Source organism: Stomoxys calcitrans, chromosome 4, assembly GCF_963082655.1.
Source record: "Stomoxys calcitrans chromosome 4, idStoCalc2.1, whole genome shotgun sequence".
Lineage (NCBI taxonomy): Eukaryota > Metazoa > Arthropoda > Insecta > Diptera > Muscidae > Stomoxys > Stomoxys calcitrans.
The window spans coordinates 58112583-58138312 of NC_081555.1; the positions used below are offsets into that span (position 1 = coordinate 58112583).

The 25730-nt window shown below is 39.4% G+C and overlaps 1 protein-coding gene across 1 annotated transcript in view; it reads right to left on the minus strand.

The window, feature by feature from the left end:
• The window catches only part of LOC106087131 (dmX-like protein 2), a 552769-nt gene that overhangs the window by 484695 nt on the left and 42344 nt on the right, over window positions 1-25730 (minus strand). The window contains exons 2-4 of the mRNA XM_059366477.1: window positions 20451-20668; window positions 10208-10353; window positions 6793-6996 (exon numbers count right to left, since the gene is read on the minus strand). Coding sequence (XP_059222460.1) covers window positions 6793-6996; window positions 10208-10353; window positions 20451-20668 — 568 coding nt within the window. The remainder of the gene's footprint in view (window positions 1-6792; window positions 6997-10207; window positions 10354-20450; window positions 20669-25730) is intronic.

Sequence of the window (25730 nt, forward strand, 5' to 3'; positions counted from 1 at the left end):
AATGACAGGAATACCCATATTAGACGTCTATCTACGAACCATGCGTAGACAATACTTCCAAATGCCGAAGCAATAATGTGGGTGCCAATGAATGGCGAAAGTGAAACTGGTAAGGTAATATGTAGGTGGTTGAACCAGCAAAAACCAAGAACAACAACATCTTTATACTCTGGTAACGACCAACGATGAGGGACTCTGGGATAAGTCCCGAGTCCTGAACTTGTCAACCAAACATGAGAAAATTGACGAATTCTGCGGTGTTGGGCAATATACACCAGCTGAAGCAATAGTAAATTTAAAAAGCAGCTCAGCAAAATTATCCTTTAAGGAAAAGAAGCATCTAGAGGATTACGTCAAGGGTTGGACAAGCAGTCTTTCTGCTTCTGAGAAGAATAAGGCTAAGCAATTGCTTTATAAACACGTACAGCGGTCAAAAAAAGTATTCATCATTAGCAAAATTGATAATAAATTCACTTATTTTGGGTAATTGAAGAAAATTCAAAGTAAACAAATAATGCAGTTTTATGCAATAGTTTATTTTTCGTAATATGTTTTAAAATAAATTCAAAAAATAAATTTAATTAGCGCAAAAAATGCAATTTTATATAATAACACCAAAAACAGAATAAAAAAAGTATTCATCATTGATGTGCTATCATCAAAGTCAAATTCAAATATTATTTGGGAATCCCCCTTTTCTGTTTTATTTAGTAAAGGAGGCTTTGCCCTTGACAGCAAATATTTAATTTCATTGAAAATATAGTTTTTGTCAAAATGGGTCGTAAGCAAAACGAGGTTTCTGATGAGGTAAAAGTTTTGATAATAAAACACCACAGGAATGGTTTAACTCAAAAAACTATCAGTGAAATATTAAATAGACCACGATCTACTATACAATCCATCATCAGAAAGTGGACAGAAACGAAAACTGTTGACAATAAACCAAGATCTGGTCGACCAAAAGGACTTTCAGTTGGAGATGTGCGTTGGCTAGTGCGGCAAGTTCAGAAAACTCCGAAGACAAATGCGACCATTCTTCGTAAAAACACTATGGAATATTTAGGGAAGGAAGTTACTACACAAACAATTCGAAATACACTCAAAAGGCATAGTTACAGAGGAAGAACTGCACGTAAGATGCCCTTTATAAATAAAATAAACCGAGTGAAAAGGCTAAACTTCGCAAAAATGTATGTAAAACAGCCCGAATCATTTTGGAAAACAGTCATTTTTGCAGACGAGAGCAAGTTTAATCTTTTTGGGTGCGATGGAAAGGTCATAGTGTACAGAAAACCAAATACAGAGCTTGAAGAACGAAACACAGTTGCTACTGTAAAACATGGTGGAGGTGGTGTAATGGTTTGGGGGTGTATGGCGGCTTCAGGAGCGGGAAATCTTGAAATTATTAATGGAGTAATGGATCATAAGTATTACATTGACATTTTAAAGAGGAATTTAAAAGATAGTGCTGTAAAACTTGGGCTTGGTAATAACTTTCAATATTATCAAGATAATGACCCCAAACATTCTGCTTTAAATACCAAGATGTGGATGCTGTATAACTGCCCCAAAGTCATTAAAACTCCTCCTCAAAGTCCCGACTTGAACCCAATTGAACATCTTTGGGAACATCTCGAACGCAAATTGAGAACGCGCAATTTTTCGAGCAAGAGTCAAATGCAACTGGTGATAATGGAGGAATGGACTAATAGACCAAAATATAACCGCTAAATTAGTCCAATCGATGTCAAACCGTTTAAAAGAAGTTATAAGACGCGGTGGTCGAATAACAAAGTATTAATTTTTTTAAATTATGTTATTTATTTTTTTGTTTTTTTGCAATGATGAATACTTTTTTTGTTTAATTTTTTGTGTTCAGCTGTAAAATGGCCCTTTTTGTTCCAATAAATACTATTTTTTTCTTTAAAAACAATGAAATTGTGTACATATATATCACACAAGCACTACTGCATCATTAGTTTAATATGTTTTTATTCCAATTGTCTTTTGTAGACTTATTAAAAAAAAAACATTGAATGATGAATACTTTTTTTGACCGCTGTATTTGCTTCTGCGTTACGAATGAAAATCGAGGAGAACATCAGCAGTAAAACATGAAATAAATATCACAGAAGCGAGTCCGATAAAACAAACTCCAAGAAGTGTTCTCCTGGCAATAAGGGACGACATCCAGAAGCTAATAAGTGAAATGGAAGAAAGCGGTGTTATAGAACCACCATCAAGTCCATTGTGCTCCCCAGTGGTGCTGGTTGAAAAGAAAGACAAAAGCCCTCTATTCTGTGTGGCTTATAGAAGGCCATCGATGTCACTAAAAAGGCCAGCTATCCACTCCCACGAATTGATATACGCTGGACACCCTAATAGGGACAAAATGGTTCTCTAAACTTTGATGTTCAGAGTGGTTCCAAACAGGTAGAGATCGCAGAGATAAGGAGAAACTGAATTTGGCGTTAAGGGTTGTCTGTGACAATTTAACTTTATGCCATTCGGACTCTGCAACGACCCGGACTCTGCAACATTTGACTCATGGAGCGTGTATTTAAAGGGCATCGCTGAAAGTCGTGCTTTATGTACCTGGACGATATCATAGTCATGGGAAAACCCTCGAACAAGCGGCCGGAGACTGAGACTTTTTCCAACTTTTTACAGCGGGAAGTAAAAGATCTGGGACTTTGTGTTACGGCGGTGGTATATCAACGGATGGCACCAACTACGCAGCTTTCTTGGTCTTTGTACGATTCGTCCCAAATTTCGCAGCCCCAACAGCCAGTTTACACATATTGACACAAAAATGTCGGAAGTTTCAGTGGAGCAACGCCCAAGAGGAATTATTCGAGGAACCAAAGGAAAGCTTTGTTGAGCCACTCTTTGGCTTTCCCTCTTCCTGGCGAAAAATTTGTTTTGGATACGGACGCTAGCGCATATGGTATCGGAGATGTCTTTTCGCAACGAGTCAGCGGTCAAGAAAAGGTCATCGCATACTACAGCCGTACGTTAAACTTGAAAGGAATTATTGCGTAACGAGAAGGGAGGTACTGGCAGTTGTAGAAGCCATACAATACTACCACAAGTACCTATTTGACCAGCACTTTCTGCTAAGGACTGACCATTCGTGTCTCCGATGGTTGCTCTAGTTCAACAATCCAGAAGCGTAACTGGCTCATTAGATAGCGACTTCAGAGCTTCAACTTTAACATCGAGCATATAAAGGGTGCAAACACAGGGCTGATGTCAAGGCGACCATCCAAGATCTAATGCAGGCATTCCTCAAAAGCTGAATCTAAGGAAAGCATCGTGGATTGGATATGTCGCTACGGTGTTCCATCAGAAAATCATTCTGGTCAGGGTAGAAAATTGTAATCTACAAATTTTTAAGAAATGTGTGATTCATGTGGAATCAGGAAAAACAGAACAACGATGGCATGGTGGAAAGCTTCAATCCTGGAATAAAGACCTAAGAAAGACTAGATGTGCACATACCGACATTTTTGTTGTCATATAGATCTGCGATGCACGATTCCACATCTCAGACGCCAGCCTAATTTTTTTGGAAGCGAGTGTTAACTTGGCTGTTGATTTGATATTCGGTGATAAACCAGGTAGCTATGAAAATTACATAGAATAGATGTTCAGAACACCTTTCGTGGAGTTCACGATTAAGTTCGCCATCGAATAAAAATGGTAAGCAATCGGATGAAGGATAATACGACCGGGCGGCAAATATTTAAGGCTTCCATGAAGGACACCTGGTACTACTATTGCAACAACGTAAGGAGGGAACGCCCTCACAAAGTCATCAAAAAAAAAAAAAAAATGACGTCGTATATCGCATTCAGAAGGACGGATGTCCAAGGTCAAAAATTAAAGTGATGCATCAAGAGCGGTTAGCTATGTATGGAACGGGAACTGTGTGTAGTCGGGACGGACAAGCTTAAGCGTGGGGTAGTGTTACAATTGGGTTTTTATTAGTTTTAAGGTCCCTTTAGTTTAATTCCCATTATTTTAAGTTTCAAATTGTAACAGTAAGTCGCCACACATTGTTTCAAGTATTATATAAAGTTTCTTTATTGTTCTTTGTTGTTATTATCTTATTTGTAATAATGTCTGATTTCGTTTGGCTACACCCCATGCTAGTTCAATAGATGTAAGTGTTTGTGTTTGCCTTTATTCAAGTATCAATGCTGGTCAGCTTTACCAGAGATCAATAGAGGACTTATTGCGAAATTACCAGATTAAGTATTATCGAAACATCTATGTGACCAGCAAGAGGTATATAAGGCAGTGGCATAACCTAACACGGGTCAGACTTATCATAGAATGCCTATTGTAAACGTATCAGCAAACTGCAGTAAGCGAGTTGTAAGGCAAATAAGTAGATCATTAAATCATTGTTAAGTAAAGTAATTGTAAACGAACTGTGTTTCAATTGGAAGTAAAACGTAAAAACGTAATAATTCGAGGGGTTGCCTTTTAATTTTTCGTTATTAGAGAACAAAAACAAATATTAATCAAAGAAAATAGCTTTATTTATAGAATTGTTTATCGTTTGAACCAATTGTTGAAGCACTTTTGAGGTATCTCCAAAACATGCATTCTAAGCGCTTCTTCGGTGCCGAAACACGTTAACCTCGCATTTTATTTTTACGTACGGAATAAAAAGTAGTCATTCGGTGCCAAGTCAGGACTATACGGCGGATGACTCATCAAATCGATGTTTTGAGTGCTCAAAAATGCAATTGTTCGAGCCGATGTGTGAGAGGTCGCATTGTCGTGGTGAAGAGTGATCCGTCTTCGGCGGTTGGTTTTCCTGATTTCTTGCAAGACAACTGGCAAACAAATTTTTGTATACGAGTGGTACGATTGCGACATTTCCAGTTTTTCCGAAGAAACAGGCAATCATTTTCTTGGAAGTGCTACGTGGACGAGCGAATTTGGCTCATTTTGAAACATCCATACAATCGATTGCTGTTTACTTTCGGGCTCATATATGTAAATTCACGATTCATCACCTGTCACGATGTCATAGACGTGTTCCGAAGCACCGCGATCGTATTTTTGGACCATTTCTTTCGGCCAATCGACACGAGCCTTTTTTTGAGCGATTGACAAATTGTGTTGGATCCAACGCGAACAAATTTTTTTGACGGTCAAATGTTCATGCAGTATTGAATGTATGCTGGTCCCACTAATGCCTAAGGTTGTCTCAATTGCACGGTAGGTCACATGACGATCTTGCAATATCAGTTGGCTCACACCTTTAATGGTTTTTGGAGCAACACCTAATTTTGGATGACCTTCACAAAATTCGTCTTGGAGTTGAACTAAGACCTCGGTTGAATTCACCATACCATCGATAAACACTGGTCCTTGATGGAGCTTCATCACCAAAAAATTTAATTAAGTTCATCATGCACTGTTGTTGAGCTAATCCACGTCAAAAGTTGTAAAAAATTATCGCACGAAAATGTTTTGGGTGAGATGAATCTTTTAAGTTACTGTAAACAACACAAATAGCGCTTGTATGTCAAAACGTTCTGAGTACGAGTATCGTCAAGCTTTACGATAGAGCTGTCAGTTGACAGATTGCAACACAAGGGTTGTCCAATCCCAAAATATAAAAGGTAACCCTCGTATGTTATGCATACGTTTGCAGCTCATCTCTTTCGTTGATTCCCGAACTTCCACAAATCTGGTAATGTACATTATCATCACTTCTTACAGCGAGGCTCTTTTTCCCGTAGAATCGGCTCCAACCAGCAACTTAAGGTTTCAAAGCTTTTTCTGGATAAGAAGAACGTCAAATTCTCCTGCCGTCCGAAGGACCTTTATTGCAGACGATGCGGCTAACAATGGTGGAGTTTTATCTGCAGAAACGGGACCAATGTCGCATATCAAAATTTCCACCACTGTTGCGATATCATTCTCTTCTGAGTCCGCCAGGAGTTCATCCTTACAAGACTCGTTCGATCTTTTCATGGTAAGTTTCTTTACGCATCCAGAGGCAGTTGAGAAAACTATGAAACCACTCTTCTGAGTTTTAGGATCATTTGCACCAAGCCTCTCAATAAAACCTCTCAAAGAGCGTATTGGTTTGCCAAAGAAGGCCGATGGTCTGGCAAATAATAATAAGTTCGGCGAAAAAAAATAAGGTCGGCCTTGTCCTCAAGACTCAATCCAGGTATCTTCGTCAAAAGCCACTGTAGACAAGTCGTTTGTCGGCTAGTGGAGCCTGGCGCTGCCGCTCCATCAGTCGAGGTCTCAGTAGCAGAAACCATGCTACGGCAGATACCACCACCGCAGAGGTTGGATCTTTGGAGTCATTCTAAGGCTACTTCCGGGCTCTAGATCAGCCGCTCCACTGAAAATAGAAGCAGACCACCAACCGACTAGTCGATAACAATATCGTAGCTATGCTTGAGTGACTTCAAATTTTTTCCGAAAAATAAATACCTATTACGAGTTGGAGAATATTCTTGCAAAACGAAACAACAAAACGGCCGCTCAACTCAGTTTTAAAGAAAAATATCAATTTGTTTAAATTCGATTAAAGAAAATTGTTTGTGGCAGCACCACTCTGCATTCATATGATACTTGACTTAATTGATTCTAATTATTCTCTCATAGTCCTTGACACAATAAAAAAAATTTATTATTATAAACGTTTTATTTACTTTTTTGTATGTGGAGTTTTATAGTTGTTCACATAAAAAAAGAAATACAATGACTTTCCTTATTAAGTAATAAACAAATGAAAAAATAATTATTACTTACTTTGCTTGTTTTCATACCAGATTTTAACTAGTCTGTCATTACGGCCGCAAGTCGCAAACAAAGTACCATCAGGGCTGAATGCCATGTGATATATTGGTATTGCCGTTTGGCAGGACCAAATATTCTCCCAATTTGTTGCATTTTCCACCGACTCACTAGTAGGAGTTTTATTTTCACGATCTCCTCCAATAACGAATTTAACACCTGATAGTAAAAATTATAAGATTGTATTTGCTAAGTGAAAACAGATTTGTCGAAATAACAAATTTATCTAATATATAAAAACTAGTTTATTGAATCTAGATAACTAATAACTAAAACCGGTATTCACAAAACTTAATATATATTTGAAATAGGGTTAGTCGATTTCCTTTATCGACAAAACCTATTTTAAGGCTTCAGTAAGTTTTGTGAATACGGCCGCAAGAATTTACATAAACAAAATTTGTATATTGGTTGTTGTTGCTGTATCCACATTTGTAGGTGAGCAAGCTCGTTCCGGTCCATACGACCTATCGCTACGGGAACGTTATGGCCATTGGTTATTTAAAGGCAGTATTTACCCAGTGCTGTCCGGCCTATGACCGAGACTCTTCACTTGATACCGCTGATTATCCGCGACTGCAATTACAGTTACTCCGTATGGAGCATTTAAATATCCGCAGCCTGTGGACGCGCCCGGTAGCTTCCAGATAAGCTTTTCGAGATAACGATGAACGCCACACAGATCTTAGCTGAAAGTTTCAGCCAGTGTGTTGGTTATAGTTATCCCTTGTCGTGTTAATTTGTATCTTCGCTGCAAGTTCGGCTAGGTCAATGTTATTTATTGATCTGTCATCATGAACATATGACCATTGTTCGCATGATCTGGCAACCACTATTATTTCATTGTTGTCCTATTGTATTGAAAAGATCTCTTGCAATGTTAATTAATAAAATAGTTTATAAAATTTAGTAAAGACTACTACTTTATTTCTGAGGAAAATAACAGCCAAACTGTGGAATTCCGTACCCACAGACGTAGGTTTCATCTTGTATAACAAATGTTTCGCATATTGTGTGGAGTAGTCTGGAACGAACAATAGTTGTGTTGCAATGCAAATATTTTTAATTTGCATAAACATTCCATTACGGCTCAGCGAAAATACCATATCAATGAGAGCTATCCAATACAAGTCTAATGGGACGATTATTGATTGCAACTCGACTAGAGTTGCGTTGCCAGGAGACAAGTTGGAAATTTTTGTCAATTTCATTCAATATCAGTATTTTTAAAGTTCAGCTACTAAGAAATTTGTAAAAAGTAAGCAATTTAATACAAAAATGAAAATTTCTGTTACAAATTCGGCAATGTAACTGAAGTTAAGCAAATGTTCACCGTTGAACATTTTTTCCCTCAGGGGTTTCCTGTACTCGCTTGGATTTGACCTAGGCGTTAAGAAAGCAACTTACCTCTGAACTACGGTGTCCCCTAAGTATTGTAATATTTATTGCATATTCTAAGTAATGTCGAAAATAACAACTATGAAAAAATAATTGGTTTCGCTGTTCTGAAACTTTGAGGTGAAATGATATAGAAAAACATTAGCTCAACTAAAAATAACTTGAATGTCACTATATCGGAACGACAAAACGAATAGAGGATATATTCACTTTGTCATTCATCCTATGGTGGTGTGTATAAATATACATACAAACAAAAATCAATACGGTTTCGTAACAAATTTTGGATAGCCCAGTAGATTACACATGGGTTTAGTAAACCGGGGTTATGGCAACAAATGTCGGTTAATATACAATAAATAAACTTTTCTAAAATGTGAAAAAAGTATAAAAGTAAAACAACATACCAACGCACGGCCTAACCAAAGACGAAACGCGTCCCATAGTGGTTGGTGTGTGTTGCTGTCTTTGTCTTTCCTTTTCCATTTGCAATCTCCGATCATTGAGCTCGCCTCGAAAGAGAGACAAACAAATATTGTAAAATTTTTCATACGAGAATATATTTTCGGAAATACTTCTCTAGCGAAAAAAAGAAATGAAGTTGTCTCTCTCAAATAAAATTGAGAGAGCATGACTTTTTTTGACGTGGTTCCTTCCGCAGAAGGCCTTCTATGGCTACTTTGTGATATGGACAGGGAAGGTCTTATTTTTGGACATCTTTCGTTAATTTGCAAATAATTGAGAATGTGGCTGCCGGCTTGTACCGTCAAAACAAGTAGTTCTAGACGCATTTTTAGTGCTTGATTTGTATCCTTCCAAAATATGCGAAAAAAATCCGATTGAATGGAATAATACAGGCCTATTGTTAAACTTACAATTTACAATTTCTTACAAGCAACTGTTCAGTTGTCCTCGTCATCATTCCTTATTTCAACTTATTGAAAGACATGCCTCGTTGAAATTATCCTATCCCACATGCATTCCGTGATCGCCGGGATCTGTGCCTGCAGAACCGAATTCGGATCAGGCAGTCGGAGAAAGCTGGTCTCAGTTCTTGGGTCCTCCATGTAGACCAGCTTTGCTCCATCCGTGTGCATGAACTTCCAGATGGCAATACCAGAGTTCCGTCAATCCAAGAGAGTGCAGCAGCGCCTCGTATTCGATCTCAAGTGTCGTCAAAGGTATACGATCGGAAACCTCTTCTATTCCATCCAGCTTTCCTATCGCCGCCTCGATAATACTACGTATGATCTGCGCCTATGCTCTGTCCATTCTCCTATCATCTTAAGTATCATAGCGGCAGTGGCTGCCTCATACTAAATCTGTATGTCTATGGGTTGGTTATCTAGAATAGTCTCCAGTGGCTTAGTGGGCGCGGTCCTTATCGCTCCGCCTATGCCAAGACAACATATTTTCTGAACCTGTTGTATTATCCTTACGTTACACTTTTGCTCCATCGCAGTGGTCTTAGGACCACGCTCATGTAGGACCAGTGGACTATCTTCGGCCTTCTCGGCACGCTACCGTAGGCCTTCTCGCTACGCTCCCGAATGTGACTCTTCTAATTCAGTTTCCTGTCCAAAATCACTGCCAAATATTTGAACTTGTCCGATATCAATATCGTGCTTGTCAGATATCAACGTGGTCAAATTGAACCACCTTCGTCTTCCTCGTGAACAGGCAGATTTCTGTCTTCTCTGGGTTAACATGGAGACCACTTAGTCTAGCCCAGTTGTATGCCATCTCCAAGACCATTTCGGTCTTTCTGCATAGCTAATTCAATATCCTTGGCCCTTATAAATATTATAACATTGTCTGCGTAGCATACGGGCTCAGCCTTGCTTGTCAAAAAATTGGGTTTAAAGCTGGTTTTTTGTCCAATCGAAATTGAGGAATGATTGTGAGATTAAAAAAGAAGTATCACAAAACATGCGAATAAAAAATATTGTTATTTACCTAATAAGAAACTTACTTGTTGGTTCGTCATCTGTGAATTCATTCGATTTTTCTTTCCATAATTGTATTGTAGAACCACCGGTTAATAGTCGTGTGCCTTCCAAATTCCACGATAAAGTAATCACATGGGAATGACTATTGAAAGAGCCAGTTTGGACCCATCTAAAATGAAAAAAAAACAAAAAAAAAATAAAATATAGAATATAATCGTCTAAAAATTAACTTATAAATTTGTTTATCATAAAAATAGTTTTTTGATTTTAATTATTTATTTATTGATCTACTACTACTAATGGCTACTAACTAATGTTTATACAATGCAAATGCAAATTTTGCCCATGAACATTCCAGTAAGGAACAGGGCAGTCCAACTCAAGTAAAAGCTCAATGATAAGGGGCCTCCTTTTTATAGGCGATTTCGAACGGCGTGCCACAGTGCGACACCTCTTTGGAGAGAAGTTTTACATGGCATAGTACCTCACAAATGTTGTCAGCATTAGGAGGGGAAAACCACCGCTGAAAATTTTTTTCTGATGGTCTCGCCAGGATTCGAACCCAGGCGTTCGGCGTCATAGGCGGACATGCTAACCTCTACGCTACGGTGGCCTCCACTAATGTTTATACGGCCAAATTAATTCGAGAAGTTATAAATTGCGTTGATACTGTACTTTAAGTAATTCCATGTTAACCATCCTGCGGTGAGGCATATAATTACAAGATATGCGAATATGTTCCACGTTGGCAAGTCGTTATGCAAATTGTAAATCATTAAATAAATCCGCCCCAAGCCGGTCAAATCTTCTGGCATTCGCGGTCAAATCGTCTGCTCTTTCAATCCCCCTTACTTCGCTGTGGCCTGGCACCGAAACGATGCGCATCGCGTCATCTTCAGAGAAGGGGCTAATATCCTTCATACACTCCAAAACCTAACTGTCCTGTTTGTTATCGCCCCGATGGCCATACAGATGTTCACTCTCGACGTCCCCGCACTAACACCAAACATTACGGTCAATCGGCATGGGCTGCTGCCTCAGTGTACAACATACTGCTACAACAACATGGTTAGGCATTCCAAAATAGATTTCAACCCCTATTTTAATTAAAAGCTTAAAACAGTTTAGTATTAAATTTCGTATTTGATACAGCATTCTAAATAACAGAATAAATATGAAAGATTCGTTCCATTCTTTTTGCAACCTTGGAGTGAAGCGGACGTATTTTTATTTCGTTCCGCGAGAATTTTCTGCGGCTCGTAATAGGTAGTTATTTTCAGAGAACATTTGAACTCACGATAATATTATCCATTACGCGGTTATTGATCTGCGTCTGTTTCCAGTGGAGCGGCAGATCTAGAGCCCCGGAGTAGGCTTAGAATGGAGGCCAATGACCCAACAGTTGCGTTGGTGGTATCAGGCCGTAGCATGTTGTATGCTACTGACATGCTATCCTGTCTGCATTTATCGCTTCCAGTTTGGATTCCCATTCAGTAGCTTAAATGGTACGCTTTGGTAATAAAAATTACCTTTCTGATTTACACTGTCAGACAAAATAAAGTGTGGTTTTAAATAGTTTTTAATTTTTTGATTGAAACTTATATTTGTTGTTTTCATATTTTTATAAATTATAGTTTTATTTTTAATTCTATCTAATAATGAACTTAACAATGAATTTTAACTTATATTTTCTATTTATATTACAAACTATATGGCACATAAGGAATTTCAAGTGACAAAATAAAGTAACACTTCTCTAATAAATATTGTAAAAAATTAAATAACTTTAAAATTTAATAGGAAGTTGCTCCTCCTTTGTTATTTATGACTTCTCTCAATCTTTTCGGCATACTTAAAGCAAGGTTCTTCCAAGTATTTGTTGGAATTGCTCTCCATTCATTTTGCATTTTTTCCCACTGCTATAAAGATTTTCTTCCAAAATGTTTACATAGTGCTCTCCAATCATTTTAGAGTAAATTTCTACGAGCCTGCAAACTCCTAAAAAGGAAAAACATCCCCACACCATGAGGTTTCCTCCACCAGTTTCACAGTATGTATAAGGTTTTTCGAATTTAGCCTTTGTGTTGGTTCACACCACACTCTTCCGATTTTTGCAATTTTTTAGTTCATATTTTGTCTCGTCTGTCTAAATAACTTTATTCCAAAATATTCAGCATATTTATATACTTTTTTGGAAAAGCCAATCGTTTTTTTCTATTGGCTGCTCGTAGGAGAGGTTTTTTCTTTGCGAAGGCACTTTTTATCCCCTTTTCACTAAGTCTTCTTTGGACAGTTCGAGTCGAAATATTTAATTCTAGCTTCTCTTTTATATCTCTGGCTGTTGTAAAAGAATTTCTTTTTGCTATAATTGCAATATGATCATCCTCAAGCTTCGTCGTCTTACGTTTTCTGCCACATACTTTTTTCAAACTTTTATTTGACTTCCTTATTTTATACAAAGCAATAATTTTTCTGACCCCAGATTCTGATATTTTATACTTGGAACTCAAAGCTTTCAATTTCATCCCATTTTCGCGATATTGTACCAACATATATTTTTGAGTTTCGGTTAAGGGCTTCATTTCGAAAAAGTAATGATCCATGCTTATTTTTTATATATTTCAGTAATATTGAACGAAAAAGTTATATTCTTTGCTACAAATTATTCTTTTTAATAACTTACCACAAATTTCTGTAAAAACCCTCTTCCTCCTTACCCTAATTTTCAGAAACGCTAGATCTCGGAGATGGGTGGTGCGATTTAAGCGAAATTTTGTGTGCTCTCATATAGTATCCTAAAAATAAAAATTTGGTATCTAAATTTCGGATGGGGCACCTAGGGGGGCTGCCCCACCCTAAAACCTACCAAACATATATTGTATTTAGACCAATCACGACAATATGGGACTTAAATGAAAGGTATTTAGGATAAGAAAACGTATCTGATATCCAATTATCGGACCAAATGCTAGGGGGACCGGCCCAAGCCCCAAAATACACCTAAATCGGACATATTTACCGATCATGGCAATATGGGACTCAAATGAAAGGTATTTGCGAGTAGAATACGAATCTGATATCCAAATGTGGGACCACGTTTCCCCAAAACACCCCCCAAACAGGACTAATTTATTGACCATGGGAGTATGGGGCTTAAATAAAAGATATTTGAATGTAGAATACGAATCTGATATCCAAATATGGGACCAAGTATTTGGGCGGCCGCCTCTCACCAAAAACCTCCCCCAAAGGGGACAAATTTACGACCATAGCAATATGGGGCTCAAATGAAAGGTCTTTGGGAGTAAAGCACGACTTTGATATCAATATTCGGGAAAAGTGTCAATGGGGCCACCCCACCGCCACAACACCAAAATAGTAAGTATTTTATGACTACTGCAATATGAGGCTCAAATAAGAGGGGTTTTTAAAGTGGAACACGAATCCGATATATATTTTTAAGGCCCACTCACTGAGCAGCCGCCCATCCCCCAAACACCCCCCAAGCCGGTCATGTTTGGCGACTATGGAAATATGGGGCTCAAATTAAAGGTATGTGGGAGTAGACCACGTATCTGATATCAACATTAGGGGCCAACTGTATAGCGGACGTCCCACCACCATAACAACCACCAAATAGGACGTATTTGCTCACCAAGACAATTTGGTTCTTAAAGAGAGGGTTCAAATAAATGATATATATTGGGTTGCCCAAAAAGTAATTGCGGATTTTTCATATAGTCGGCGTTGACAAATTTTTTCACAGCTTGTGACTCTGTAATTGCATTCTTTCTTCTGTTTTGATATAGCTGCCATATAAACCAATCTTAGGTCTTGACTTCTTGAGCTTTTAGAGGGCGCAATTCTTATCTGATTGGCTGAAATTTAGCATGCATCGTTTTGGTATCACTTCCGACAACTGTGCCAGGTATGGTCTAAATCGGTTGATAATCTGATATAGCTGCCATATAAACCGATCTTGGCTCTTGACTTCCACAGGGCGCAATTCTTATCCGATTTGGCTGAAATTTTCCATGAAGTGTTCTGGTATGACTCCCAACAACTGTGCCAAGTATAGTTTTAATCAATCCATAACCTTATATAGCCGCCATATAAACCGATCTCCCCATTAGACTTCTTGAGCCTCTAGAGGGCACAATTCCAATCAGATTTGACTGAAATTTTGTATGACATGTTTCGTTATGACTTCCAACAACTGTGCAAAGTATGATTTAAATCGGCCCAAATCCTGATATAGCTACCATATCTTGAAGGTGGTGTTTTTCTATGACTGGAGTTTTTTTTATTTGAAAATGTCAATCAAAGAACTTACAAATGCGATCCAAGGTGGAGGGTATATAAGATTCGGCCCGACCGAACTTAGCACGCTTTTACTTCTTTACACAACAATACTTTTACATCAGATCAAATGTTTATGGAAATAATTGAGACACTCCAACAAATAACGGGTCAATAAAAAACCAGTAAATAATACACGTAGATAAAAAATATTGGGGATTTATGAAAAAGGGTACACAACCCCACTTTATTTTGTCCGACAGTGTATATATTTTACCAGAGATGAGCAACAACACACAACCGCACATAAATTCCTATTCCCGCGGGAAAACAAACTTAGCACACGTACAGTATAAGCAATTTCGTTTGCCTTTGTTCTTTTATATTTTGTTATTGTTATTTTATATATCTGCTTCACTTGGTTGAATCTTCGGCTTTCACTAATCCTCATGCAAACACAATTTAGAAATTTTCATGTTAGTGTTAGAGTTCCCATCACTATTTTATACCATTTTAAAATCTTAAAAAACCTCACCGACTATAGCATCGCGCTCCATCTACCGCCAGACCCTTACAGAAGTCAAGAATGACAAGAGGATTGTATGTTTTTTTCCAAATTTTGTTATCAGCCATTTTTAAGACTTTTCTACAGAGATTTGGTAAAACAGCATGCCGTTTGGAATCGGCAAGACGTGATCCTTAATCACTGTCCTTTAACTTTAATTGGACTTTATTCATTTATATGAAAGAAGTTTTTCCTTTTCTTATAGAAATAGGAGATAATTCTTCCAGCCTCCCCCTGACAGCAAAAAAATAAAAATTACAAAAAAAAGGAGAAAAACCACTAACCAGAAATGCAAAAAGCGCCCACTTAGTGATTTTTTTTTCGTTTGGCTCTAGGTGGTACTTTTTCGGGTTTTTTGTGTCATAAAAAGTACCAATTCTAATGCGAAAAGCACTAGAATCTTGGCATCCCTGGTCTGTAAAGTGATTAGAGAAAAAAGGTGTGTTCACCCATAACACTACGTCTTCTCCCCACCATCGCGATGCGTTGGCACAGAAGATGCTCGACCGCCTCCAACTTTTCTTTATCGCCACGGACACTGCAGAAATCCTCTTCGTCTCAAGCCCAGCGCGATGTCAGCGACTTGACGCGCTTCCTTAGTCCCAAGATAATCGACAACCTCGTTACCGAGAACCTCCGCCACAGAAAAGTTGATTCTCACAAAAATTATGCAATCACGATGAGTTGTTTACCATTAGAGAGTGATAGAGAGCACAAAAGCAAAGGAAAATTAGGCGATTATGTCTCTCTGTTGATGACCAGCACAAAGAAACAACAACAAATATTTCTGTTGACACAAATTTAGAAATGTTAGCTGAAAACAGCTCGATGGATATAACTTTCGTACAGGAACAAACAGTTTATGTGGAAAATCACACAATAAGGACGAGTGATTTAAAACTCGTCTGCAAAGTATTAACAGTGAGTGAGTGAGTAATTCGGAACAAAATTAGATCACAATCAAAGGTCTTTAGGAGTAGAGTACAAACATTACATACAAATTTAGGGTGTCGCTGGCATAGGTAGGACCTGTGGGTCTTTTAAAATGTATTTCATGTGGTACCTTTATGATGTGATTTTGGAAGTAGATAGCTAATACACTAAACAAATCACTAAATGGCGATCTAAGGTAATCTCTTGTAGTGCTCAACCTTACGCCTTGGAACATGTCAATCCTTATTTATATCTCTGTGCCGTGAATGCCTATCCACAAGATGGTAGTGTAGTAGTAGTGTCCATATAGTTGTGTTGTTGTATGTAATGTGCCACGAGTTCACCTACAGAACGATAAAAAGATATTTTGGGTCGTCGAGTTGGTAGTCCATCAACCGGAAAACCTGAAAGAACTACTTTGAAAAAACGAAGAAAAAAAAGGATCCCCTCATGTTGACAGCCCCTGCAAACGTTTTAAGGACCATGGTTTGCGTATCTGCACCTGGAGTGTCCGCACTCTTTATAGAGAGGATGTAGTGTATGCACTGGCGGATGTATTGGAGAAGTAAAAGGCAGACATTACTGCCATATAGGAAGAGCGATGGGTTGGGGGGGCTGTGGATTTCTTGTTACTTCGAGAATGAAACACCTTGTCTCCAGGTTTACTCCAGTGGATGAGAAGCTAGCCACAGTCCGCGCAAAAGCAAAATTCTTCAACATCAGCTTTATTTGCGCCCATGGCCCGACGGAAGACAAGGACGTACAGATCAAGGATATTTTCTACGAGCGCCTAGAAAGGTAATATGGCCGCCGTCCCGCCCATGATATTAAAATCGTTCTGAGATATTGTAATGCTAAAACAGGGAAGGAATATATTTTGACCCAATAGTCGGAAAATTTAGCCTACTCGAAGAAACTTCCGAGAATGGATTGAAGCTAATAGACTTCACCGCGGCAAAGAACATGGTTGTTTTGTTGTAGCAGTGTGTTAAACACTGAGCAGCCCTTTCCGTTGGAGAACTCCATCGGGTCAATCCGGTATGTACAACCGGCTGCCATGGGATTTTTGTTGTTGTAGCAGTTTGTTGTGGTCTAACTTTCGTCAGCTTGATTCTGTTGAGTGGCAAGATCCAGGAACTCTGCGACTAGGATGGAGTGCGTGCAGAGGGATCTTGGTCTGAGTAAATTGGCTTGAATTGGCTAGCTGGGCACTTAAACAGGTGACGTGTATCGTGTGGTCCTTGATCACAATCGGGACATACATTCTTGCTCGGAAGAAGTTGAGGCAGCTGCATCTGCCGGAACGTTTTTGAACACAGAACTACTGTGGTTTACCGGGGAATGTCAATTTCTTCGAATGCAATAGGATTGCAGAACATGGTAGTTGGTAACACCAGGTTTCAACATCAAAGGATTCACACGGCCACATGGCGGTTACCCGATCAAAACACGAGTAACCAAATAGATCATGTTGTGATAGAGGGAAGGCAATCAACGAGCGTGTTAGATGAACGATCGATCCGGGCGAACATCGATTCGGATCATTACCTTGTTGCAGCAAAGGTTCGGAATCGTCTAAGTGTTGCGAGAAAAGTACGATCCGACATTGTACGGTAGGTGGACATTGATAAGCTGCAAACACACCAGATGGCAACGGCATACTCCACTCGACTGACCAAACTGTTTGAAGATATAGCACTTCTTTTTCCCGATGATATAAAGGCGCAGTGGCAATCCATTGCCCACTCCATCCAAAGTGCGGCATACAGAGCGACCCTGTTATCAGTAGAAACGTCTATCCAGCAGAAAGAACAAGTAAAAGCGTGCTAAGTTCGGCCGGGCCGAATCTTATATACCCTCCACCATGGATCGCATTTGTCGAGTTCTTTTCCGGGCATCTCTTCTTTGGGAAAAAAAAGGATATAAGAAAAGATTTCCTCTGCTATTAGAGCGATATCAAGATATGGTCCGGTTTGGACCACAATTAAATTATATGTTGGAGGCCTGTGTAAAATGTCAGCCAATTCGAATAAGAATTGCGCTCTTTGGGGGGTCAAGAAGTTAAATAGAGAGATCGATTTATATGGGAGCTGTATCGGGCTATAGACCGATTCAGACCATAATAAACACGTATGTTGATGGTCATGAGAGAATCCGTCGTACAAAATTTCAGGCAAATCGGATAATATTTGCGACCTCTACAGGCTCAAGAAGTCAAGATCCCAGATCTCTTTATATGACAGCTAAATCAGGTTATGGACCGATTTCAACCATACTTGGCACAGTTGTTGGATATCATAACAAAATACGTCGTGCCAAAATTCATTCAAATCGGATAAGAATTGCGCCTTGTAGAGGCTCTAGAAGTCAAGACCCAAGATCGGTTTATATGGCAGCCATATCAGGTTATGGACCGATTTGAACCATACTTAGCACAGTTGTTGGATATTATAACAAAACACGTCGTGCAAAATTTCATTCCAATCGGACAAGAATTGCACACTCTAGAGGCTCAAGAAGTCAAAACCCAAGATCGGTTTATATGGCAGCTATATCAGGTTATGGACCGATTTGAACCATACTTGGCACAGTTGTTGGATATCATAACAAAACACGTAGTGCCAAAATTTATTCAAATCGGATAAGAATTGCGCCCTCTAGAGGCTCTAGAAGTCAAGACCCAAGATCGGTTTATATGACAGCTATATCAAAACATGGACTGATATGGCCCATTTACAATACCAACCGACCTACACTAATAAGAAGTATTTGTGCAAAATTTCAAGCGGCTAGCTTTACTCCTTCGGAAGTAAGCGTGCTTTCGACAGACAGACGGACGGACATGGCTAGATCGACATAAAATGTCACGACGATCAAGAATATATATACTTTATGGGGTATCAGACGAATATTTCGAGTAGTTACAAACAGAATGACGAAATTAGTATACCCCCCATCTTATGGTGGAGGGTATAAAAAGGAAATGGAAAGAGTGAGTGTGAGTGAACTGAGATGTACAGGAGTCAGAATGAAGTCAGGAAATTCTCCAAAAAATTAAACATCAAACCGGTGGCTTTGGTGCAGGCACATCCTCCTGCGGAGACAAAGAAGGAATTCTGGTAACTGACACAAAAAGCGAGCTGGGGATATGGACAGAACATTTTACCCAACTACTAGTTTCCGACGATTAAGGCGAAGAGGTTACAGCAGACCCAATCCCTGATGATGTTATAGAATGTCAGAATAAGGTCCAAGTAGCTGTAATTCGACTGAAAAACAACAGGTGCCGACGGGTTACCCACTGAACTGTTTAAGACCGGAGGCGACACGCCGATAAGCCGTATGCATCAGCTTGGCTGCGCGATCTGGCTAGAAGAACGCATACCCATTGATTGTCTCGTACTCAGGAAAGGAGACAAGACGGAATATGCCAACTATAGAGCAATAAGTCTCCTCTGCATCGCATACAAGATACTCTCAAGCGTACTGTGTGAAAGATAAAAACTTAAAGTCAATGAAATAAGGCCAATAAGATTATACGAGATGCAGATGTGAATAGATATGGCACATTACTCACAAGAGAACACATGCTACTCGGCTATGCCTATGACATCGATATCATAGGTCGATCACCGGAAGTAGTAACTGCTGCCTTTGAGAGAATCGGAAGACAGTCAGTGAAAATGGGTCTGGTTGTAAATGGAGATAAGACGAAATGAATGGTTTCAACTTTCAAAACGCCTTGTACAACCGAACATATAAAGAAAATGGAGAAATTTGGGAACCACAACTTTGAGACAGTCAGCAACTGTATCTACCTCGGTATCGTCGTAACCGAAACGAATGCCACCAGTTTTGAGATAAAGCGAAGAATAATACTGGCAAACAGATACTACTTTTGGATTAAGTAAGCAGTTTAGTAACAAGGCCACCTCTCGACAGACGAATAATACACTATACAAGACACTGATACTACCCGTGTTGTTATATGGTTCCGCGGCATGGGTATTTGTGAAAGCAGACGAGGCGTTGCTGCATTAATGGAGAATATAGACGTCATATGAATCATGACGTTAGCATAGTTACACGTATCAAAATACAACGGTTGCGTTGGCTGGGTCGTGTTGTCAGAGTGGAATGGAAGAAGGTCGAGCAAAGAAGTCTTCTGAAGGCAATCACTGTGGCACAGTCAAATCGGGATGACCAAAAGCTCGATGGAAAGGTGGGAGATACCTCGAAACTTGGTGTCAGATATTTTAGCATAAGCGAAGAAGATCGAGGCGCTTGGAACAATATTCTACGTTCGCCTAATGGGACAAATGTTCTGTCATAGCTGATAAAAGTAAGAAAGTCAGGATCATTTTGTTAATCAATGATGTACATACCTTACATAATATATTTCAAAATATAGAACTATGGAAAACTTGAAAGTTGGCTCTCAAAAGCTTAGTTTCATTTTATTTAATTACCTATAGTCCAAAAAATGCGTGAAGTGTTTTTCCGTTTGCAATACTGGTGTTGGTTCAAAGATACAGATTTTATTTTCATAAGCTGCTGCAATTTTTCCTGTATCGGTACTACAATCCAAGGCTGATATCTTCACGTATCCATGTGTTGCCCCAGGGATTATTTGAACACGTTCGAAGGTGCTTGCAAGCACAACGATGTTGCATCCTGCCGCGTAAGCCTATAAAAGTAAATAAACTATTATCTTGTTCTAAAAAATTAACCATAAAAACTAGAGTATATCAGTAACTCTTACATATATGCACCATGTATATGCAATTTTGCATTTCATAAAAAAATCATAAATACTTGGGTTAGGTTGAAAAGAAGGTGTGGATGTTAATCCGAGCCATGCAACTATTGATATATACCTTAGCCAGTTGTGCGTTCTAGATACTAAAAAGTAACCTCGAATAAAAATCAAATGTCAGAAATTCTGTGACACTCACAAAATCCCTAATTGTTTTCAATTCCACGCCCCTAAGTCTGTTTAAATCTGGTATTCTGTCCCACCCTCAGTACCGGTGTCTGTAAATATCGAAAGCCACACCTTTTTCTTATTTCCATGGTTTGTAGTCGGGGCTAACCGACTACATTCGAATGGCGCCTTCATGATACCTGGGCAAGTAATAGGTGGGTTTCCGTCAAGTTCTGTAATGGCCTTGGGAGACAACGGATTTTTTTCTTTTCACTGTCATATGGAGAGGTCTTAGCGACAGAATTTGTTACAGTCTTGATGGGATAAATGTATATCATGGTGTTGGCCCGCAGGTTTTTGCTTTTGAGTTTTGTCAACGATTGATATGATTTTGTCGTCTTCAACCTTTTGTCATCTTTATGTCATTAGTAGAAGTTTCCTGCCTTGAATAAATCCAATTACACTTCCTTTTCCAACTATATGTCGCAACGTGAACATAAAAAAGTTCCTAGATATTTAATCAATGTACATTTTTAAAATCGGATGGCCACAAAGTGAAGGGTTATTTTTTAATTTTTACGGGCACCATTCCGCTCTCATTACTTGCATTTATTTTTAATGACAAGAGACGCCAGATTAAATCTGAGCAAAGAAATTTGTATTTTTCCCGAAATTCCAGTGTGTATATCGAATACGTTCTTGTATGCTAGTTTTCTTATCCAGTACTTCGATCGGCTTGATTTTGAGCCTCTGGTTGGCTATAGAAGCACTTAATTTTTAAGATACGGCAATTTAATGACTTTTTTAAATTGTATTGGATTCTGATCGGGAACAAGAATAATTCTTTAAACGGCTGACCTTGTTTTTTTCACGGTTTTTCTCGTACTCTCTTAACTGCCTGTTTGGAAGTTTCATATTTAGAAGTTTCATAATTGATTTCGAATTGGAAAGCGCGATATGCTAAAGTATGGGGTGTAGAACGAAGTTATCATTTGATATCATTAAGTACCCAAAATCAAACGATTACCAACAGTTACGGTGTCATCAGAAGATATCGCACAAGTCAGACGCATACCACGGGAGAGAATGCGGCGGAGGCTGCCTTCCAATGAATACACGACTCTGATAAACCTCTGCCCTAATTCATTTAATAAGTTCTAAGGTGGCCATGGCTCATTGTAAAAGTGATTAGAAGCTAAAATAGGTGAGTATAAAAAAAAATATATACAAAGGTAAAAAATATGATATATAAGTTGAATAAAATTTATCAAAGTGCGGTGTAAAAATTAAAAATGGAATCACTGAAGTAATTGAAATGACAGTAAGTATAGAAAACACACCCAGCCACACTTACTTACAGGCAGTGTTTCTTAGAAAGAAAAAAATAATAATAACGAAACAAAACTAAATAAAACCAATTCCACATTATCGGCGAGGTTGTTGAATATTCTATCCGATATAAATTAAAATCACCTACCCCCTCATCCTTCTATAAATTTTGTTATACCACCTTGAATCATTTAAAATTATTTTATTTATCCCTAGAAGTAAATAAGGTCTATGCTATCATAACCCTTGAAATAAGGCCGATGCAAAAAAAAAATTATAATAGTGATACGCATGTGCAAACCAGTAAGACCAATGGTTATTGTTTTATCTAAATTAGTACCCCCAGAATAGCAGCGAACATTGACCAATCCTCGTCGTAAAGTGTTGGAAAGTCGAACCTTGTTATGTTATTTGATGAAGAGGGTAACAGAAGATGTAAGACATGTAAGCATCTAAGTTAACTCCAAGGCAGTGCTACAGCTAGTTTTATAAGCACGTATGTGTAAACTTTTTTTTGCATTGCTCAAAACCTAGGATTGTACATAGCATATCTATGTATACATGTACTTCATATACAGACCGGATTGAATTTTGTCTTTTTTTTTTGTTCTGATAATAACTTCTGACCTACATAGCAGTAAGCAAGTAAATTATAAGAGCGTGTTTTGAAATACGAGATAAACCTTCTTCCTATCAGTATTAGCTTAAAAGATTTTTTGGGTTTTATTTACTATCAAAAAGGGAATCATTTAATTCAGTAAAATAACTGACATTTAGCGTCAAGATATATATTTTCGGCAATTATTGTTTCCTTTACTATATAAATAAGAACTATAGCTATTTTTTTTTTTTATTTAAATCATATAAAACAGAAATATTGAAATTAATTTTGAAATGAATAAATTGAATACCCCTCGAAATGATTTGAATTAACCAAGAGTTTGTCTCGCTAGGTATGAAGTTTTGAAGATGATTTAAAGCCAACTGGCTTTACGTTTACGAGAAGAAATTTTCGCCGGTAAAACAAAGGATTGGGAGGGTCATGAGGCATTGGTCTCCAAATTATACCAAGGAGACCCAATACCAAACTAGTTTTCTGGGATAGTTGTTCAACCAATATCCAAGTTGCAATAGTTTTCCATGACTACTGGGGCAATCCCATGGCAGCCGGTTGTACGCACCGGATTGACCCGATGGATCCCTCATCGGCAAGGGCTGCCGCCTCAGTGTACGTGTTCGTCTTTTTTCGTCATGGGAGAGGCACATCCCGGAGTGCCTTCTCCGCACGCTTCTGGGTTGCTATATGGCCATAATCGTCTGGTTCTGGGGGACTTTAATGCGCATCACACTTCATGGCATTCTGCCCTAGGAGATTGAAATCTCCACGTTTTGCATGGTGAATGAGGATGCCCCCACTAGGATAACGAGGAGGTGCAGCAGCTCGCCAGACATCTCCATTGCATCCCCTGATCTCCTGAGTGACGTATCCTGGCAAGGCGTCATCTCTTTGTGGTCAGACCACCTCCCCATAATTCCGAGACATTAACGCAGCAGCCGCACGCTTTATACCAGCCGGTCTAATACCCCAAGTGCGGCAGTGGTACTCGCAGATGAGCGTGATGGGATTCGTGCTATTGACCCTGCTAACCCCAGAATCAGCGAGCTGAATCTGGAAATAAACAGGGTAGTCAACGAACATAAGCGGAATTTGTGGCCGGAACACTTGGAGCAATGTAACTTAGGCACCAATGTAGGCAAACTGTGATCTACTGTTAAGTCATTCTCGAACCCCGATAGACGCGACGACAGGACCTCAGTCACTTTTGGCGAGATAACCGTGACTGATCCGAAGAGATGCGCCAGGTCAATTTATTGAGGCATTACTCCTCCCGAGCCTAGGAGAATTTCCATTTGCCGAGCATTAACATGGATTTCGGAAACTACACAGCACAACAACAGCTTTGCATGCCATCACCACACACATTTGCCGTGGCTTCAATCAACCCAGGCCATGTGATAGGAAGGTCCTCGTGACACTGGACCTATCGAAGGCATTCAACACGGTCAGCTATGCCAAATTATTTGAGGACATCGCCAACACGTCCCTCCAGCCAGGCCTGAAACGATGGGTCGCGAATTATCTGTGTGGTCGCCAGTCATTTGTGGAATTTATGGATAAGAAGTCGAAACACCGTAGAGTGAAACAGGGAGTTCCCCAAGGTGGGTGATATCTCCGGCTCTGTTTAACCTCTACCTATCCTCCATCCCACCCCCTCCAGACGGCATAGAGATCGTTTCATATACGGACGATTGTACGATCATGGTATCAGGCCCCCCACCCATTGATGACATCTGCGATAGGTTGAGCGCCTACCTCAACGATCTTGCCTTATATTTCGCTGCAAGAAATCTGAAGATATCCGCCACCAAATCTTCAGCCACACTGTTCACTACAAATACCCGTGAGGTGAATACTGAGCTGACTGTGATGGTCGATGGAGAAATGATTCCGACCATCAAGTGTCCCAAAATACTTGGCGTCACCTTTGACAGCTCTTACACTTTCTCCCCACATGCCACAGCAATCTGCAATAGTCAAAAGTAGAAACAAGGTCCTCAGTCACTCGCTGGCAGCTCTTGGGGTGCAGAAAAAGAAACCTTGTTGACCACATACAAAGCAAGCAGTGGAATAATATTCGAACTGCGACGGGCTGTCTCCTCAGTTCTCATGTGGACCACCTCCATCAGGAGACAAAGATCCTACCAGTGCGAAGACATAACTACATGCTGTCTAAGCAATACCTTTTGGGCTGTTATCGCAGAAACCATCCAGATCATCATCTTGTGAATAGATACCCACCGCCCAGAAGCCTTAAGGTAGATCTATACGATCTAGAACGTGAGGTTCAGCGCTACAAGAGAGAACCTCCAGATCAAGCAGGTCGGAACAACATTCATGCAGACACGGTAGTTGGCTACCGGGTGAATGTAGTCCTTGGAGAACGACCGCCACCCATTGCACCCGAAGAAATCGACGTCCCCCAGCAAACCAGAGTGGTTCTGGCTCAATTACGTTCCGGCAGACGCAGCCGCCTCAATTCACACAGAGTCAATCCTAGCTCTGTGTGCAAGATGTATGCCCCGATTGTAACCAGGGACCGCACGATACACGTCACCTGTTTAACTGCCCAGCCAGACCCACTCGACTCAGACCCAGATCCCTGTGGACGCACCCCATCTTAGTCGCAGAGTTTCTGGGTTTTGACACTCAACAGAATCAAGCAGACAAAAGATAGACACAATAAACTGCTACAACAACAACAACATGGCTACTGGGGCATTTTATTTTCTATTGACGACTTATAACCATTAAGTACTGGATTAGATACATACATTCAAAGAAAGATTTTAGGGAGTTATTAAATATTATTGTGATGTTGAACGGACGATAGCGGGAAAGAAATTTGAACCCCTCCCACAAGCTGACCGCAATTGC